Source organism: Podarcis muralis, chromosome 4, assembly GCF_964188315.1.
Source record: "Podarcis muralis chromosome 4, rPodMur119.hap1.1, whole genome shotgun sequence".
Lineage (NCBI taxonomy): Eukaryota > Metazoa > Chordata > Lepidosauria > Squamata > Lacertidae > Podarcis > Podarcis muralis.
In genome coordinates, this window is record NC_135658.1 from 56,826,254 (window position 1) to 56,845,732 (window position 19,479).

A 19,479-nucleotide genomic window follows, 5' to 3' on the forward strand; every position below is an offset into this window, starting at 1 on the left:
TTTACTTCTGGGACAAAGAGTGAGCAATTGCATTTCTTATGTTTTATGTATTACTGTACAGTTCTTGCAATTTCTTTCTCAGATCAAAGTACAACTAATCAATGGGAAACACAGTCAAACAGAGAGGGAGCCTCCCAGTTTATTTTTCTTTTCTTTTCCTGATGGACTGCAACTCCCGCCATTGCTCACTAATAGCCATGCTGTCTGGGGCTGGGGATAATAGGAGTTCAACAATATTTGGATGGCTGCTGGTTCCCCCTTCCAGTACTACTATCGTTAATGTGTTTCCCATTGGTTTGCCCTGCTTTTATTTTAAACAGCAGTTTTCATGAACTGTACGGCAACTCACTAACAATGAGAAACACTCTCCTTCACTTGTTGTCCCAGGAGTAAGGGCAAGAATTTGCAGGCATTTGTGTGCTATGTTTTCATCTACTGTTGCATGAGATTTTCTAGGGTGTGAAATAGTTAACAAGCCCAACGGCTTGTTCCAGAAGCCTTTAATGTGTTACTGCTTGTGAAATTTATGCCTAGCTTAAGTGGTTTCTTCCCTTTCTAAATGCTTCCTGTGGCCGCTGTCACAGTGCTCCATTGCACCAGAAGCGGTTTAGTCATGCTGGCTGCATGACTTGGAAAGCTGTCTGTGGACAAACGCTGGCTCCCTTGGCCAGAAAGTGAGAGGAATGCTGCAACCCCAGAGTCACCTTTGACTGGACTTAACCGTCCTGTGGCTATAATGCAATCATGTGGCAATGTATGTGCTTTACATGCTGGTTTTGGCTGGTAGCTCTGAAGCTGTTAATCTACTTGTATATTTCCTCCAAGAAGCTCAAGGTCACACGGTTCTCTCCTGTATGGTAAGTTAGGCTGAGACACAGTGGCCCAGTCTGCATTTATATATTTAAAGCAACATCATATGACTTTGAATAGCCATGGCTTCTCCAAAGAATCATGGGAAGCATAGTTCATTAAGGGTGCCAAGAATTGTTGGGAGACCCCTATTTCCTTCACAGAACTACAATTCCCACAAAACTGGGAAGAGGGATTCTTAAACCACATTGAAAATTGTACCTCTGTGACAATGCTGTCTAGTCTCCCTGCAACAAGCAAGTTATCTGGATATAGTCATAAAGAAGGACACTGGTATTATTCACTTGGGATATAGGTGTGGAAGTCACTCCACCATTTCACACACCACTTAACAAAGAGCAATATGCATACATTGGGGCTGGATCAACATTGATCGTAAAAATGTTATTAACTAATGTTATATAACTCTCAATGCAGTTTTACATTGTCGAAAGCTCCCTGCTCTACAGCGCCCTCTGGTGTCACATTTCTATAACACATTTAAAACCAACCAGTGTAGATTCGCTTTACAATCTAACTATACATAAGTTAGGGAATAGTGCATACATTCTGGGGCATGCCACACTCATTTCTCTCATGTGCTGCTTCTGTAAGGATTCTCCCATAAATGTGCAATTCTCCCACTATTAAAAAATGTGCCATCTGTAAGCTATATTTTTAGAATGAATTTTCATATTCCAGCCTTAAACGTATCACAGCCTGCCTTGATGCTTCAGAATGGGTATGTATGTAATTATTTATTTATTTATTTATTTATTTATTTATTTATTTATTTATTTATTTATTTTGCTTGCTTGCTTGCTTGCTTGCTTGCTTGCTTGCTTGCTTGCTTCATTGCCTAAAGACTTTCTGTGGTAACTGTGTAATGTGGCTCCTCCCCTCGGTATACTCTGTGAACCTAGATCACTACTTGTTCGATAATTTTTGGGTTGCACAGAATGCCCAGTTAAAAGGAAGATGTTCATTCATAATGGAATGCCCAGAAACAAATGACAGAGCTCCTGTAGTTGTTTTTTTTAAAAAATTTACCTCCAAGACTATAAATCAAGCTCCATCAGACTGATATGTTTGCATTTATTTATTTATTTATTCATTTATTTATTCATTTATTTACAACATGCCTTAAGTCTAGTATTTTGCCATCTAAGGCTATAAATCAAGCACCATCAGATGATTACACATCTGCTTATTTACAATGTGCCTTTGCATCGACGAGGCACCATATGTAATTTAGAAATCTCAGAATAAGTGTGTTAAAGATCAAGAGCATTGATTCACAGAATTTCTTAGGCTGGATTCAAAGAAAAGCGGGGAGGGCTTTTCAAAGTAAATTAAGTTCCTTGTTCCTTTCTGCCCACCTAGTTTTACAGTGAACCAATCTGCTGAGCAGTATGTGGAAAGGAAAGACTTGAGCCTGGCGTTCTTAAACAGATGTAGGAGGGAAATAGCAGTGCATTCGTGATTTTTGAGACAGGAAACGCAACAAAATTTAAGGAGCAAGCACTAGCTGACAATGTGAATTTGGTTGTGTTCTTATTGGTGGCAAACACTGCCTCACTCTAGTTGCATTCAGCTATTGCTTAGGTGCCAAAAATCAGAACTCTTTAGCTGCTCAAAAAAGGATGGGTCAGTTTTGTTTTTTCTATGTTTCTCTTCTTCTTTCTTTCTTAAATTCAGTTCTTCACATTTCCACATCAGTTTGTGATGATGATGATGATGATTTTAAAAGGTCAAAAGAAAATCCATCAGTATTTTAGTGCCAATGCACCCAACCAACATCGTACACTATTTCTACCATCAATTGAGAGATGGGCACCTCCTTCCTGCCCCGGTTGTATCTTGTTTTTCAGGCAGGCAGCAAACCCAGTAAACCTGTCCATACTTTTCACTTTGCTGGCCTAATGATCTGGAATCTTCCTTTTCCATCTCAGTTCACCAGGAATAGGTGGGTTAGGAGAGAAGGATTCTTGGCATGCAGGCATGCTTACACCTGAAAACTGGGTGACAGCATCAAAATACATGAATATTCTTCATTGTGACATAGTGCGTTTTAAAGGGATGAGTACAAAAGATAGTTGTACCAGCTCTTCTGTTAGGAAGTGCAAAAACTGTGCAGGATGAAAGTTGATTGTCCTCTCTGTCCCAAACAAACAGTTTGAAGAGTTTATGTGGTAATGATCTAACCTCCTCTCTTCCATTCTTCTCTCTACAAATACAAATGAGCATGCACCATTTGAGACATCAATAGTATTGCTTCTCAGAAAGAAAAAAAGCATTTAGCTATGAAATTTACTTCCAAATCCACACAAAATCATAGCAGAAAAATAAGACATATAATAATTGACGCCTATTCTGTGTCCTTTTAGCCTTTATGGTAGTTTTTTAAAGTCAGTATTTAGGATAGGTTGAGAGGAATGATGGGAGCTGGAACTGGGCAAATAGTTCTTACTAATCGAACTTGTATTCTCATTCACTGATGGTGACTGACAAATGTTAATAATGTACTAGACATGTGATTCCGATATGGTTTTATTTTATTTTACCATAAAGGAATGCTGCTTTTTAATTGGACAGACTATTCTTCTGCTTCCTTCACTGCAATACCAGGCTGCTTCATAGTCTCCAAGCACTTCAAAATATACTACTCTGCACTCCCTCGCCATGTGAAATGTCACAGTTAAAAGAGCATTAAGTAATACCTGCTGTTCTCTGCGCAATCTGTGTTCCTGCTTCAGAAAGGGTTGCTATGCAAAACCCAGCAGGAATTGCTTAAACACAGCCCTGCAACTCTTACCCATTTTTCTATCTTATCTATGGGCAAACAGAAGAAATTTAGGGTGTGACCAAGCTATCACTCCTATCAGGGTTGGTGCTCAAGTCTCCTGGGCTGGCCCAAATCTTTGTATATTTCCCATGCTTAACCACCCTGCCCACACCCCACCCACGCCCCACCCCCAGTTTAGGACTGAGGGTCCAGGACCCCACCCTCCCTTAATAAACAGTGAATTTTAACAATTGCTCCTACAACCAACATAATACATGAAAGGAGTGAAAATCGCCTCCCCTTGCTCCATTCACTTGTATGGAACAGGGGGAAGAAGTTGCAAATAAGGAAACCATTGATAAAGTAGAAGCATAACAGCCCCTTGACCCCACTATTAAGGTTAGGCTGGGGAGAAGAAACTATTGGAAAGTAAACCTCCATTTGTTCATGTATCCAATCCAGAAATGAGGTGATGCGACTGTAGACCCCTGGTTTATTTTCTTCCGCACAGCCCACCCCAAAGCTGGTTGTTCCTACCAGCTTCCAAGTATTCCGATCTTCACATACCAATGGTCCCCCACTGTCTCCCTGAAAGAGACAGGAAAACAAGCTTTTGTCTGGATCTCAAAAAGAAACAGGAGGGAGAGCTGCTAATAACGCTTAAGCTAGCAGAAGTTAGTCATTCAAAAACCAATTGATGGAACCATGGAGAAAGGCTGCAAATGTCTTGACTTCATCATGCTTTGAGGGTTGTCATTCGGCAATCCAATGTACCTGGATTTAAGTTTAGGATTTTATTTAAACCACTCAGGAAGTACAAATGAATGCCCATCTCTCCTTCTCATTGACTCCCTCAAATGGATTACGTAGATTTTTAACCTGCCCTTCATTGTATGACACCCACAAGCAAGCTACTCACTTCCTCATTCCAGTTTTTCTAATAACTGGAATTGGGCATTATAAACATATTGTGCCAGTACTTCGTTATCTTCATTGGCTTCCAGACTGTTCCTGGGCCCGATTTAAAGTGCTGCTTTTGCCTCTAAGGCCCTTTACATCTTGGGATATTGGTAGCATCTTCACCACCACCAGATTGCTCAGTTAAGACAGTCATCTTTAAGAAATGCCCCTACCTGACATGTGTCTATGCCTCCTTGTAAATAACCTGCACAGAGCATTGACGAAGCCACAATTCCCCCATAGACCTCTCTGTGGTTGCACACTTTGTTCGAAATCAAAGGAACACCAGCATAATTCAGAATCTCTGACGTATCACCTGTTCCAAGACAGAAGTTAAATTCTCCATTTCAGGGATAGCAAAGATATGGCATCTTAAAAAGTGATTAGCTCTTACTTTTTAAATTCATTTAAAACAAAAAACAAAAAACTTTCCTATAATTTCATATATTTTATTAATGCCAGCCAACCAATGCTGCATTTAGTTTTCTTTAGAAATACAGTGGAACCTCGGTTTTCAAGTGTCTCGGAAGTCGAACTTTTCGGCTTTCGTACGCCAGAAGTCCAGAAGTAACTGCATCAGTTTACAAATGCTTTTCAGACGCCGAACGTGCCACAAGGCTTCCATTTTTAGTTTCCCTTTTGTATTGAGGCTTCCGTGTTGTTTTCGGTTTTTGAACATTTTGGAAGTCGAATGGTCTCCGAGAACGGATTCCGTTCGAAAACCAAGGATCCACTGTAGTTGAAACATTTGTTCAGTCCTATACTTTTTTTTTTTTAAATATTAAGAAGGAATTCCCAAATCTACCCAGAAATTCTTTAAGACTTTGTGGAGATCTTAGCTGAGCTTAAGTCTCACTGAAAGCAATCAAGCCAATATTATTAGGTAATATCCAACTTTAGTCCAATTCAGAGTAGACCCATTATTATATCTATTATTGGATATCAACCAGTGTCTCATGGAGACTTGGGGCTCCTTCTCACCCCTAGCTGATGGATGTGAAGAGGAGAAGTCTCTGTACATGACACTTTTGGTCAGACTGGAATTTTTCTGCTTATGGGAAAGCATTTATTAAGTGTATCTCTTGAATTAATTGTTCACACATAGCAAATTTTCAGTTATCAAAAAATACATTGTTAGATTCAAATGCTAAAATACTCGCCTCCTTCTTCTGCAGCTCCCCATCCTGATATCCAACACATTTTCCCCTCTGGAAAATGTTCTCCAAAATTAGGAAGACAAATTGGCTCTATATTACCTGTGTAAAAAGAAATACCTGCTCTCCAAACTAGCAGTTTCATAATACATATTTTTGATAGTCATGTGAGCAACTTCAATATGGTCTCCAAGTGGCCTCCAATCATAGCTGTCAACGTTTCCCTTTTTTTAAGGGAAATTCCCTTATTCCGAATAGGATTCCTCGCAAGAAAAGGGAAAAGTTGACAGCTATGCCTCCAATATAGGTAGTGTCAGGTCCAGACAAAGTCTGAATACACACTACACCTTTAAAGCACATCTAAAGCACATTCTCTTCCTCAAAGGATTTTGGACCTCGTAGTTTAGCCTACACAGGGTAACAATTCCCAGCAATCCTTAATGAATTACAGTACCCAGAATTCATTGAGGGGGGAAATATGCTTTGTATGTGCTTTAAAGATATAGTGTATACACAGCCTGACATGCCTTCAGTAGTAGAATTGCGTAATGTGCCTTGACTCCCATCATCTGTATTGTATTGCACTTATGGAGGTCAAGCCTTTGACATTCAGCCAAAGCCTGAACTGATGACTGTTCAGAAGATTCATTGTGGCCAACAAGCAACTCTAAAGAGGCAACAAGGAGTGGGAGAGAGGAAGTTTCATGTATTGATCTGAACTAACCATCCAGTTAATTTGCTACTTTATAACTTGATAGAGCATATAGACTAGCATTGTAGTTCTCCATTTCCATGAAAATGCACCTCAAATAAGAACACAATACTGGAGATGTGTGCATTCAAGCTTGCTCCCCCCCCCCACTATTTTGGGTTATTCACTCTACCTCATCATATAAATAATGGGTCTGTTTGTGGTGCATTAGCTTATGCTAGATCAAGGAATATATTCCTCAGCATTTTAAACAAATATACTTTGGGTTTTTGTGTTTGTGGAAGCAAACCCATGGGTCAAAATAAGTGCTCTCCATTCCAGTATTCTTTGGGAGGTTCAGCCCATCCTCATGACAAGGACTCCAAGTACATGGATGAACTACCAGTGATTGCAAATACAAATTTGGGGGAAAGAGCTGTAGCTCAATGCAGAGCACATACTTTGCATGTGGAAAGTTAAGCCGCAACATATCTCTGAATACCAGTTGTGGAGAAACACCAGCAGAGGAGGGTTATGGCCTTCATGCTGTATTTATGGGCTTCCCGGAGGCTGCTGTGGGTAGCAGAATATTAGCCTTGGTGGACCTTTAGTCTGGTCCAGCTGGGTTGTTCTTACAGGGCCTCTCGCTTAACTCTGTTGGTACTTAGGACCAAACTAGACATGACATTGTTCACACAATTTATTTCCCTTATAAACAAAATTATGGGCAACCTTTTGAGGACACCACTGTGGGTATGATAAAACTGCTGTGGTCCATGGACCACCAACTGGTCACTCTTCATTGAGGTAACCAGATGCATTCTTTATGCTTACAGTCCTCACTATCCACATGCAGAGTGCTTTTTTTTAACTTGCAAGGGTTCCACATTCCTTCATACGAATGGAAGGATGACTTCAGGATCAGCACAGATCCTGCAGTCTTTGTTATTCTGAGAGCAAGAGGATTCACACTCCAAAAAACCTGGGTGTGTATTTTAGAGTGTTGCTGACATGCCAAGAAAACAAGTAAATCAGGTTGCTATGTCTATTGCTCATATTGTGGGATCATTTACTTATTCATTTAAAAAAGACGTACACAGCAATTTTTTAGAAAATGATGCAGTTTACAACTATACAAACATAATAAAAGACACATAAAAATTAAAATCAGAAATTATTGTTATCTCCATTAGGCATCATTGTGGGACTGCTGGTTCTTGATTCAGATTACAACAGATTAATATTGCATTTTTAGTGACAGTAGTAATCAATTCTAAGTTTAAATGCGGAACAAGCAGGGAAAGAGAAAGAAATAGCAACAGATTCAAAATTACCATTTAGTGCAAGTGGTTTGGCCAGCCTAATCAATGCTATATCATTCTTCATTGTTTTGGGTTTATAATTTTTATGGTATATAATTTTGTCCACTAAATATGGATTAGCAGGGCCTTCTTCCAGCATTACAAAGCCCGCATACACACTCCAAGCTCTTGGGAAGTACAAACTGAAACAAAGACATTAGAAAGAGAAAGGGTTAGTGGCTTCCAACATTTAAAATCATTTGCCAAACCTGTGTGACACATTTTTGGCCTCAGTGCTAAATCCATTCTGGCACAAGAAGTCATTTCCAGCAATGACAGAAATACCCTAAGATTCACATTCTAGAAATCGTGTATAATTATAGCAGCTTGTTAGGATTTTTTTATATACTCATCAGTGCTCAGCCATGATTAATTTCAGATCTGGAAACAATGCTTATTAGTATCAAATATTTAATAAATCAGTTTCTAATGCCCAGCTTGCCAGTAAATCATTTATTCTTATTTTTATCTGTAAAATGCCTTGAGTCCATGTCAGGGAAAAAGGCAGGGTATAAAGTAGTATAAAGTAGTAGTAGTAGTAGTAGTAGTAGTAGTAGTAGTAGTAGTAGTAATAGTAGTAGTACCCTGCTGATTTCATTTCTTCCCTTCTAATGATGCATCCAATCCACCTATTGACATTAATTTGGTCAGTGCTGCATCTGTAATCCTCTGCAGTCTGTTTCCTGAGGAATTTGTTGTTGCAATCCTTTACTGATAGTGCTTTTGATTTTATTTTATTTTAGTCTTTTTAAAGTTGTTCCTCAGTGTGTACCATTACTAGGATGGAAGGATCTGGCCATTTCAGTTCTCTCAGTTTCTCATTTTTCCAATCTTGAATTCAGTTCTCCACATTTCTGCAGCAATTTGTAAACCTTGCTGTAAAAGACCTCATGAAAATGTGAACTGAAATTAATTTCTCCCCAGGCCCTAACATCTGTACCTGTTCATATTTAACCGCATCTCTTATTGCAGAAGCTAAAACTGATTTTTCATTACCTTCCTGTGTCAAGAAATTGCCCTTCTTTTTCCTAGCATAGTATTGTGCCCTTTACACAACTCAGTAGTGAATAATAATAATAATAATAATAATAATAATAATAATAATAATAAATTATTTATACCCCACCCATCTGTTTGGGTTTCCTCAGACACTCTGGGCAGCTCCCAACAGAACATTAAAAGCACAATAAAACATCAAACATTAAACACTTCCCGAAACAGAGCTGCCTTCAGATGTCTTCTAAAAGCCAGATAGTTGTTTATTTCCTTGACATCTGACAGGAGGGCGTTCCACAGGGCAGGTGCCATCACCAAGAAGGCCCTCTGCCTAGTTCCCTGTAACCTGACATCTCACATTGAGGGAACCGCCAGAAAGCCCTTGGCGCTGGGCCTCAGTGTCCGGGCTGAACGATGGGGGTGGAGATGCTCCTTCAGGTATACTGGACCGAGGCCGTTTAGGGCTTTAAAGGTCAGCACCAACACTTTGAAATGTGCTCAGAAACATACTGGGAGCCAATGTAGGTCTTTCAGGACCATTGTTATATGGTCTCAGTGGCCATTCCCAGTCACCAGTCTAGCTGCCACATGTGAGAAACGTTACTATTGCTTCACTCCCTGGCACTGCTGCCTCATTTAAAAACCTGGCCAGTATGTGGGCAGGACACTTACTTCACAGTTGTGGCCCAGCTAGGATTGGGGTCAACAATCGGTTGGGAACAACCCACGCAATAGGTGTCTGCGGTGCAAAAACATGGCGAACGAGACATGGCACTTACTCATAAACACAGTGGGCTGCTGTTACAATCCACCAAGGGGTGATGATAGATCCACCACACAAATGATATCCTTGAAACTGAAGGCTGGCTTGCCATGGCCATTGCTGGGGCATCGACGCATTTCCTCCCACTATACGGGGGGCATACCTGGACCGAGCACCACACGCTGTAGAAAAGAGAAAGTAGTGTCACTGAGATCACTAGTGAGGAATCCTTATCTGGACAAGCTGTAGATACAGAGGTGTACCTAGGGTCCCTTGTGCAAGGAGCTGCAGTGGTGCCCCTCCTGGGGAAAAGGCCCTTTAGCACAACAGCCACATTAGAAAGTACTACATTTTACACAAGTACTTGAAGTGTCTGGAGTGAGGGTGAGGTGAGGAGGAAGGGCAAAAAATTCACACAGCTTTGTGCTGCTTTGTGAGGAGGATGGGAAGCTTCTGCTGTGTTTGATCTCACCGTGACAGTGTTGGTGCATCACTACACACAAATGCTTCATACACTCTATAGTCCAGTAGGTGATTTTTTGTGATAAAAAACAAACAAACCCAGGCCTGAGTCCCGAGCAGGGTCTGTTCTCGCTAACTCCTAGTTATGTCTCTGTGCACATATATTTTAAAGACCCAGTTCTTGAATCTAAGTCATGCTTAACTCAAAGAGACACATAAGAATATTCCTGAGAAATATATTGTCTTTCTTTGGGGGTGTTCCCAAATCACTCTCTCTTTTTCTCTAACTCATCTGCCAGTTCTCGCTTGTATCAGTTTTCTCTCCTAGTTGCTAAATTTTTATTTACAGAAAGGAGATATTTCTGAGAATTGCTATCAAATTTCACCCACTGGAAGGTCTCCTGTACATGATTTGACCCCTGGAAATGAATTGGAGCAGCTACCATGCTCTCAACTTGCATATTTCAACTTGCACAAACAAACTTTTAGCTTGCACATTCTCCCACAATTCTTGTTGTGAAACTGATGTTACATTCTGCTGTTTTTCAAAGCGCTTACCCAAACATTTTAGGATGATCACATAGCCTGAGGCACACTCTTCTCTGAAATGAAAAGAAGACAAAGTGATAGACCTGCTGAATGCTTGCTACCTCTTTCCACTTCATCCATCAAATTAAATTGAGGTTCAATGTGTTACATCTAAAAGAAAGAAAAAAGGAGCCCCTTCTTAAAAGTAGTCTTCCAGCTTCTGTTGCCTTTTCATTTTCATTTTTATTTAAACTGTTCTAATTGTTTTCATTTATGACATAGTATCATTGGTGGTATTTTTTGCTGCTTTTTAAAGATATGAAATTGCTTTGATTTGTTTTATAAGAAGCGATTGGTAAACAGAATTAAATAAATAAATAAAGCACCCTTCCTTTGTATTACTATGAGGCAATGGTTTTTTTGGGGGGGGGGGGGGCTCCAGGGGTCCTGTGCACTTTTCTTTCCCTTCCCACCCTCCCCCATTGCTGCACTGGTTGTTCACTCTTACACACACACACACACACACACACCAGATGGTGGTGGGGAGGGGTAAAATCTGTCCCCATTTCTTTCTTTTGCTTTGGGGAGGGAGAGAAAGAAAGAAAAGGACCTGTCTATTTACTACTTGCCACCTAGTGCCAACTCCTAGGGGCTGAACCCCTTTGGCCGCCTCCCCCCAATATTTCTTAGTGGAGAACTGAGGCCCCTCAGTGTTCGTTCGGGCATCACATGTGACATCACAACATCATACACAATGCTCAGACACGGCGCTGTCACACAAGCCGACAACATGGGAGCTCCTCCTTCTCCTGCTGCAGAGGGAAAGCAGCCCCTGGCCTATGGGGGTGGCAGGAAGCCAAGAAGCCCCTGGCCATAGAAACCAGGCTGCTGCGTGACACCTAGACATGATGTCAGGGGGGGCCCCCGATCACTTTCCCAAGTCAGTGTGCCTGCCTGGTAAGCTGGGGTGGGGAGGAACAAACAGACCCCCTTTTCCTTTCCCCCACCCCCAAACAAAAGAAAGAAAAAGGGAACCATTTCCCCTCCTATTGGCGAGGTGGTAAGATTGGAACAGTATTCTTCAGCCACCAAATGCCTGGGTAAACATGGATGTTTTCCAATACTTCCTGAATAATTGCAGAGACAGGTGCACCTCAAAAGGGAGGGCGTTTCACCACTGGGGAATCACCACTGAAAAGGCCCTGCCATGGGTCTAAGGGTATAAGATGGTGTGTACTGCAGTCCAGTCCTACCAGCAGGACTGGGTTGGAAGAGTTTATATTTTAAAATTTATGTACGTATCTTTCTGTAATTTCGCATCTGAGACATACCGCAAGGACGTGGTGTTCTGTGGAGATGTCAGCTGATCGGCTGACAACCAATGATCTGCAGCAACAAAATGCCTCTGAAACGCTTCTTCAATAGCAGTCACTGGGTAGGCCCTCGAACTCACAAAGCTGTAAATAACAGGAATTGCCTTGAAAATTCAGCAACATTCTGAACATTTACTTCATCTATCACATGGCTAGCCTACCTGGCTTGCAAACGTTAGGTGGTTTGCTATAAAGTTTTTATGGAAATATTGCAAATAGTTTTAAGGAAACCCTGTATTAAACTAATGGATAATCAATGAATACACACTAAAATCCCACTGTGGGTTCTGATGGATCATCCTGATGTTGTTTTACTTATCTATTCACATTTATATCCTGCCTTTCTCTCATCACGGAACCCAAAGCCACATACACGTGGTTCCCTGGTGGTATCCCATCCAGCCACCGACTGTCGTCAGAACATGCCAACCTGAGGCCAACCTTCTTGCTCATATTGCTTGAGTATAGGCCAGAATTAGAGTTTGGCATTTCCTCAAGAGGGAGCTAATGTTTTGGAGATAATTGGGGGTCTCTGTATCTGGATGAGGTATCAGTCAACCAGGAGTGAACAACATGTTGCTCTCCAGATATTATTGGACTATAGCACCCATCATCTCTGACCATTCACCATGCTAACTAGAGTCCAACAATATCTGGAGAACTGCAGGTTGCCCATCTCTGCTTTGTTGCTTGCCACCCTCCAGCCAGGGTGTTTATGTGCATGAATGAAAAAATAGTTTGCACTATCTGAAGGGATGGAATCAGAGCGCGAGCTCAAAGTTGGCAGAAGGCCCCTTGTGTGGGAAATGTGGAACTGACATAGGGTAGCAGGCCTGCTGATTTTAGGGCTGTTTGCTACTTGCCTCCCCTTTGACTCTACCTTTACATTTGTAAATGAAACATGGAGTCATGATACGTCTCCTGTGCCATCCTGTGTCAAAAGCAGGTGACACAGAGACAGCAACAAAAAGCTCCTGTCAGTTTCTTGGCAAAGTTCTGTTAATCCAATTTGTTTGTTTGTTTACAACATTTGTATGCTAATCATATAACACAAAGTTATATTTCATAGGGCTTTACTGATTTTTTGTAGTAAATATGCACTTTCTGCAAAAATAAAAAATAATCAGCACTTTGCTGCAGAAACCACCTTGGTTTTTAGTACATGGGTTGTATTTCAGAAAACCGGGTGTAATAAGAAGGACTTTCCTTTTAAAGCAAGCAACAGTTTGACATACAAATCCTTCATTTCCATGGTCATTTCCTGTGCAGTACCTTGAGATACCTAAGTATTTACATGTAACTCTTCCATAGGTTTCTTGCCAGTTTTCTGAACACACAGTCCTCCAGGCTCCGTAAGCAAACACTTGCAACACAGCCTTCTTGCCACTCAGTCTGACTGTGGGATACAGAGAGAAAGGCCGTAAATAACTAATAAGCAACTGCTGCGACTGAATCAGTGTGCTAATGTACTGTATCTCTCGAGATCTGATGAATTTTGGCATTGGTTTTTGTGCATTTGTTCCTATTTCATGCAATAAAGGTATAATAATAATAATAATAATAATAATAATAATAATAATAATAATAATAATTTATTACTTATACCCCGCTCATCTGGCTGGGTTTCCCCAGCCACTCTCGGTGGCATCCAACAGGAGATTAAAAATACATTAAAACATCAGTCATTAAAAACTTCCCTAAACAGGGCTTTATAACAAAATTGGTTATGAATGTAAAATATATTCAAGTTGGCACACCTGCTCTGCTCATACTCTGCACTAGGCAATCTTCTAGAACAATGCTTTCCAAAATGTGGTACATGTGCCCTTGGGAGCAGGCAAAGAGTTTTTGAAGGGTAAACAGCAGAATTTGCTCTAGTTTACAAAAAAAAAAAAAAAAATATTAAAACTACTCTCAAAGTATCTTCACCTGAGAAGGGACACAGTTGTAAGACTAAACTCTCAAAAGCTTACGCAATTATGGTAAGTTTGGGGAACATTGTTCTAGAGAGGTAGCCATGTCAGCCTCTCACAGCCAAAAAGAACAATGTACCGTATTGTGGTGCCTTAAAGGTTGCCTCCGTGGGACGCGGGTGGCGCTGTGGGTAAAAGCCTCAGCGCCTAGGGCTTGCCGATCGAAAGGTCGGCGGTTCGAATCCCCACGGCGGGGTGCGCTCCCGTTGCTCGGTCCCAGCGCCTGCCAACCTAGCAGTTCGAAAGCACCCCCGGGTGCAAGTAGATAAATAGGGACCGCTTTCTAGCGGGAAGGTAAACGGTGTTTCCGTGTGCAGCTCTGGCTTGCCAGAGCAGTGATGTCACGCTGGCCACGTGACCCGGAAGTGTCTTCGAACAGCGCTGGCCCCCGGCCTCTTGAGTGAGATAGGCGCACAACCCTAGAGTCTGGCAAGACTGGCCCGTACGGGCAGGGGTACCTTTACCTTTACCTTTAAAGGTTGCCTCCAGAATTTGTCAATGGGATTCAATCGCATACTGGGGTATAAGTCTGTGTCATTAAAATGGATTGAAGTTCACTGTCAAAACAAATCTGATTTTTTAAAAAAGCACAAAGGACTTTTGTGGCTGGGAAACTGATAGGGAGCCACACTAAAAAGTTTGGGATAAATGACTGGTTGAAAGGAAACGATTTAACCGCAAGGAAATCAGGATGGATGCTTATTGTAGTATAACTTCCCCTCAAGCAATTCAGCATGAATGTTCAATAAAGCACAGTCATCATATGACTTCTGCGTAATCTTTGTGCGAGCAAATCTTTGTGTGCTCAATAATCTAGAGAAACCCAAAGATAGAGATGGGAGATAAATTCAAATTACTTTGCTTTTTCATAGAATCATATCATACAATCATAGACTTGTAAAGTTGGAAATGACCCCAAAGTTCATCAAGTCCACACACCCCTGTAATTTTTAATGAGAAAATACGTAAGTCACACTTCTTGAACCAATACGTGAACCAAAACACAGCCATTCTTCTAAATTTGCACCTCTCCCAATTTTGCAACACGGTTCTCCAAAAGATGTGCCTACAACTGCATATATTATGGAAAACTGCATATAAAAATGCATCAGTGAAAATAACATGCAAGAATACATTATATTAGGGGAAATTACAAACAAAAATGTATTAGGAGAAATGTGCACTGAAAGGCTGACAAATTTCAATGATGATTTGTTAAAAATCTGCATAGTGCTGTGGAAGTGTGGAGAACTGGCTTTAAGACTGGAAAAAAATGAGAAAAGTAAGAGAAACAAAAATTGTCAGATTCATCCATCCCTACCCAAGGAATAACACTTTATTTGTGGCACAGCCATTCTGCCATTCCGCATAATTTCTGTTGCTGATATGCACCTTCTCTACATGTGATCATGAGTTCTCTTGACCTAGAAATTGCCCTCAGTGTCCTGCCATATTAAAAGGTAACAAAAGTAACTTCTGTTCATGCAAAAAGAACGCAGCAAACAATGGTCAACCATGTTTTGTTTGGGAATATTGAATAGAATGTTTTCAAAGTTACCACATCTATACTCATCCTCTCCATCTCTACAGTTGAAGACTCCATCACATCTTGCTGTCTGGTCAATACATCTGAAGGACGACCTGCATCGAAATCCCCCAATGCAGTTGAAGTAAACTGACAGGATGAAAGGAAATCATATCAAGTTAATACAGCATATCCTTGGCTTGAAGGAATATTATGATGATGATTATTAATTTATATACCACTTAATTGTAGTAAAGCCTCAAAGCGGTTAAGATATATTCCTTTAGATAAACACGCTGAAAGAAGGGTTGAGAGGGAATTTGTGAATTACAGACCTAGGATAGGGTTGCCATATTTCAAAAAATGAAATTCCGGACACAAAAGTTGTTAGTTTTGCTCAGAGTTGTTGACCTTTTTTGGCTAAATCTTTAAAAAGTGAAGTTTTTGAGCTATTTTAAAGAAAATTCACCAATGTTTTGACTTCTGACATGGGTTGCCATATGCCCGCGTTTCCCCAGACATTTCAGTGATTTCTGCCTGGGCACTCTTTCTGAATGCCATATCCAGATGTATGGCAACCCTACCTAAGACAAGATAGCATTGTCATACTGTCCAGGGGCGCCGACTTATAAAAAATATTGGGGGGGCCCAAGACCTCCAAACCGCTGCTGCTGGGGGAACGAAAGGGGCGAGCCCCGGGCTGCCCCGACCTTAAGTGAACCTGTGAGGGCCTGCCCTTTGCGGCAGCCGATTGGCTGCCGCCGTGGGCGGTGAATATTAATGAGCTAGGTGGAATCCCCGCTTCTCGCGGGGCTGACGCCAGCCCCACGAGATTGTTGATGGGTCGAGAGCCCGCAACCCCACCCCCTCTCTAGATCGGGAGTGGCTTTGTTTTAACTCATTACTGAATGTATTTTAAAAGGTAACTATCGTCAAACAAGGAAAATAAAAAATACCAACATAATTTTGTGATTTTACAAAGCATAATATAACTAATAATTTTCTTAAATTGTTGGGGGGCAGAGCCCCCCCAAACGAATTTTTGAGGGGGCTCGGGCCCCCTCAGGCCCCATGGAGTCGGCGCCTATGCTACTGTCCCCCCATTCCAAATACAGAAGCCAGCCTGACTGGCAGCTGAAATTTATGTCAATGTTGTTGATCAAACAGTTTCCTCACCTGATCACTGCACTTGAGAGTGACAGTTTAGTTTAGAAGGCCCAGGGCAAGCTGTGAGGGATGTGTTGGGGGAGGGGGGGCTCAGGAGTAATGGTGGAGACACCTCCATCATTTGTGGCCTGAGATGAAACTTAGCCATGCTCATTAATTTCTAAGGCTCTGCTCTGAATACCACCCCATATTTCTCAGACTTGGTTAGATACCAGATAATGGCACGTGATTGGCTGTGCTGGACCACCTGATTTCCAAGACCAAGAGGATTCTGGTCTGAAATGTTAAAATTGTCCAGGCTCAAATTGCCATCACATTCATTCAGTTGTCCCGATGATCCAAACAGAAAGGAATTGATGCCTGGTCTGCAGAGCTCCATGCACCACATGAGCCTCTTGGGCTTGCCAATTGGAAGGTTAGTGGTTCAAATCCCCATGACTGAGTGAGCTCCCATTCCTCTGTGCCAGCTCCTGCCAACCTAACAGTTCGAAAGCACGCCAGTAGATAAATCGGTACCACTGCGGCAGGAAGGTAAATGGCGTTTCCATGCACTCTAGCTTCTATCACATTGCACCAGAATCAGTTTCATTGCACCAGAATCAGTTTAGTCATGCTGGCCATATGACCTGGAAAGCTGTCTGTGGACAAACGCCGGCTCCCTCAACCTGAAAGCGAGATGAGCGCTGCAACCCCATAGTTGCCTTTGACTGGACGTAACTGTCCAGGGGTCCTTTACCTTTACCACATGAATACTGCATCCCAGAGTTCCACATGCGCCACAGGTCTGAACCCAGTCACCATGTTGCACAGGCAGCTAGAAGTCAATCTCAGTACACTGGAAGTAATCATGTGAGTTGGTCCTAACTGATATGTTCTGGCAGCGTGCATTCTGTTGATTATGGCGATGACTTTATTAAATACCAGCTCTGTTTTATAGATCTCATGCTGAGGAGTTAAAGTGTGAGTGTGTGTGTGTTTAAAATCAATAGGCAACCTTTGGCAGCATCCTATTCTCAGTAGGAGACTCATAAAAAATGCAGACTCTTGAATGGTTAGTTGAGAACCTAATAAATAAGTTATTTGGCACTCACCTCCCAGGCCAATGGCAACTGCTATGATTACAGTGAGTAATAAGGCGAGGATAAGGGGAAGCTGCCCGAGTGGAATTAAACCATGGCACGGAGGTGTTGAGATCTCTCCTGGAGTAATAAAAAAGCAAGAAACAACAACCTCTGAACAGGACATACAACATTAAGTTTTGCACTAATTATATTTAATAAAAATAGCATCAGCTGCATTCATTCTTTGATGTGCTATTTGATATTCTGATGCCCTGCATTATATATACAGGCAGCAACCATTTTAGGTGTGTCCAATTGATTTGCGATTGCTGACACACAGGTCCTTTTGGATCCGGAAAAGGGCAACATGGGGGCAGATTTCCATACCACTGTCATACCTTCCAGAATAAATATGGATCTGGGCATGTTTTCTTGGATTCCAGCTCCCACCATTAATCATGTTAGCCAGGGCTGATGGAAGCTGGAACTCAATAACTGGGTCCCCAGATCCCCATCTCTGGTATAAGTCATTTAAGATTTCCCTAAATCTGAGGGGTTAAAATGAGGTTTGGGAAGAAAGGGTCCCTACTTTCCATCCCAGAACTTCTTGCATTCTTACCATTTTCATTTTCACCGGGATCTATTTTTGCTTGTTGCAGGCAGAACAATCTTTTGTAGAAAAAGCAGAGCTCAGATCCTGCCAGTTCATCTTCTACAACAGAGGCAATTTCAACGGATCCAGGACTGGAATCTATTTCTTCAACCTTAACCAACAGAAAGAGAGAGAGAGAGCACAAACAAACACACTGTTAGACAATGCAAATTCAGGTCAAATCAATTACCAAAAGAAGACTTTCAACGTTTTTTCTTCTTGATGCAAGGAAAATATAGTTACTGAGGGTCAATTGAAAACCCATTTTGCTTTTATTGCATGTGACCAGTAAGGAAATTTCCAATTGCACTGGGAAGGGGTAAGAGATAAGCCTCCACACTTCCACACAATCTACTTTCCTGGTGCCTGTAATTTAGTAAGAAAAAACTTGATACATAGCTTCACGCCACATATCTAGCTAATGTCTAGTTTTGCCCTAAACTATGAATCATCCGTGTGGGACACGGGTGGCGCTGTGGGTAAAAGCCTCAGTGCCTAGGGCTTGCCGATCGAAAGGTCGGCGGTTCGAATCCCTGTGGCGGGGTGTGCTCCCGTTGATCGGTCCCAGCGCCTGCCAACCTAGCAGTTCGAAAGCACCCCCCGGGTGCAAGTAGATAAATAGGGACCGCTTTCTAGCGGGAAGGTAAACGGCGTTTCCGTGTGTGGCTCTGGCTCACCAGAGCAGCGATGTCACGCTGGCCACGTGACCCGGAAGTGTCTGCGGACAGCGCTGGCCCCCGGCCTCTTGAGTGAGATGGGCGCACAACCCCAGAGTCTGGCAAGACTGGCCCGTACGGGCAGGGGTACCTTTACCTTTACCTTTATGAATCATCCAGGTCAGAATCTCACCTCTGCCCTGAATGAACTCACTGGGTGATGCTTGGTAAGCCACACTCACTCAGCCTTAGCCCCCACCCACAATCTGTAATATGGGGGATAAAAATACTGATAAAAGTGGTGCATGCTATTAGATACAATGCAATGCATTGCCAACATCTTACAGAATCTTTCCAAATCCCAGCTGTCTTGATTTTAGAGTTCAGAACATCAGTCAAGTTTGGCCCTTGGCTAGAAAACATTGGTCGATGAACTTCAAGGACTTCAAGTGTTGCTCAACTCTGTCTTTCGCTATTGCTACACTGTCATTTATCTGACTCCCAAAAAGAGTCACACAAATTA

At 41.9% G+C, this 19,479-nt stretch overlaps 1 protein-coding gene across 1 annotated transcript; it reads right to left on the reverse strand.

Moving 5' to 3' along the window:
• Nucleotides 1-3,240: 3,240 nt before the first annotated feature.
• On the reverse strand, nt 3,241-19,379 carry TMPRSS3 (transmembrane serine protease 3). Its single transcript, XM_028728144.2, has 12 exons — nt 19,302-19,379; nt 18,253-18,454; nt 17,679-17,786; nt 15,454-15,570; nt 13,195-13,318; nt 11,881-12,006; nt 10,580-10,623; nt 9,576-9,741; nt 7,774-7,943; nt 5,755-5,850; nt 4,768-4,910; nt 3,241-4,222 (listed from the first exon to the last, which is right to left on the reverse strand). The coding sequence occupies exons 1-12, from the start codon at nt 19,377-19,379 to the stop codon at nt 3,830-3,832; spliced, it is 1,767 nt and encodes a 588-aa protein (XP_028583977.2). The 3' UTR covers nt 3,241-3,829.
• Between the last annotated feature and the right edge of the window lie 100 nt (nt 19,380-19,479).

Excerpts from the sequence above, each read along its gene's own strand:
- TMPRSS3 (XM_028728144.2), bottom strand. The coding sequence starts at position 19,379 with ATGTTTTCTAGCCAAGGGCCAAACTTGACTGATGTTCTGAACTCTAAA. Across the intron at positions 15,571-17,678 it reads AGTTGCCATTGGCCTGGGAG|TTTACTTCAACTGCATTGGG; the intron begins GTGAGTGCCAAA and ends TCATCCTGTCAG. Across the intron at positions 4,223-4,767 it reads GAGGCATAGACACATGTCAG|GGAGACAGTGGGGGACCATT; the intron begins GTAGGGGCATTT and ends TGTCTCTTTCAG.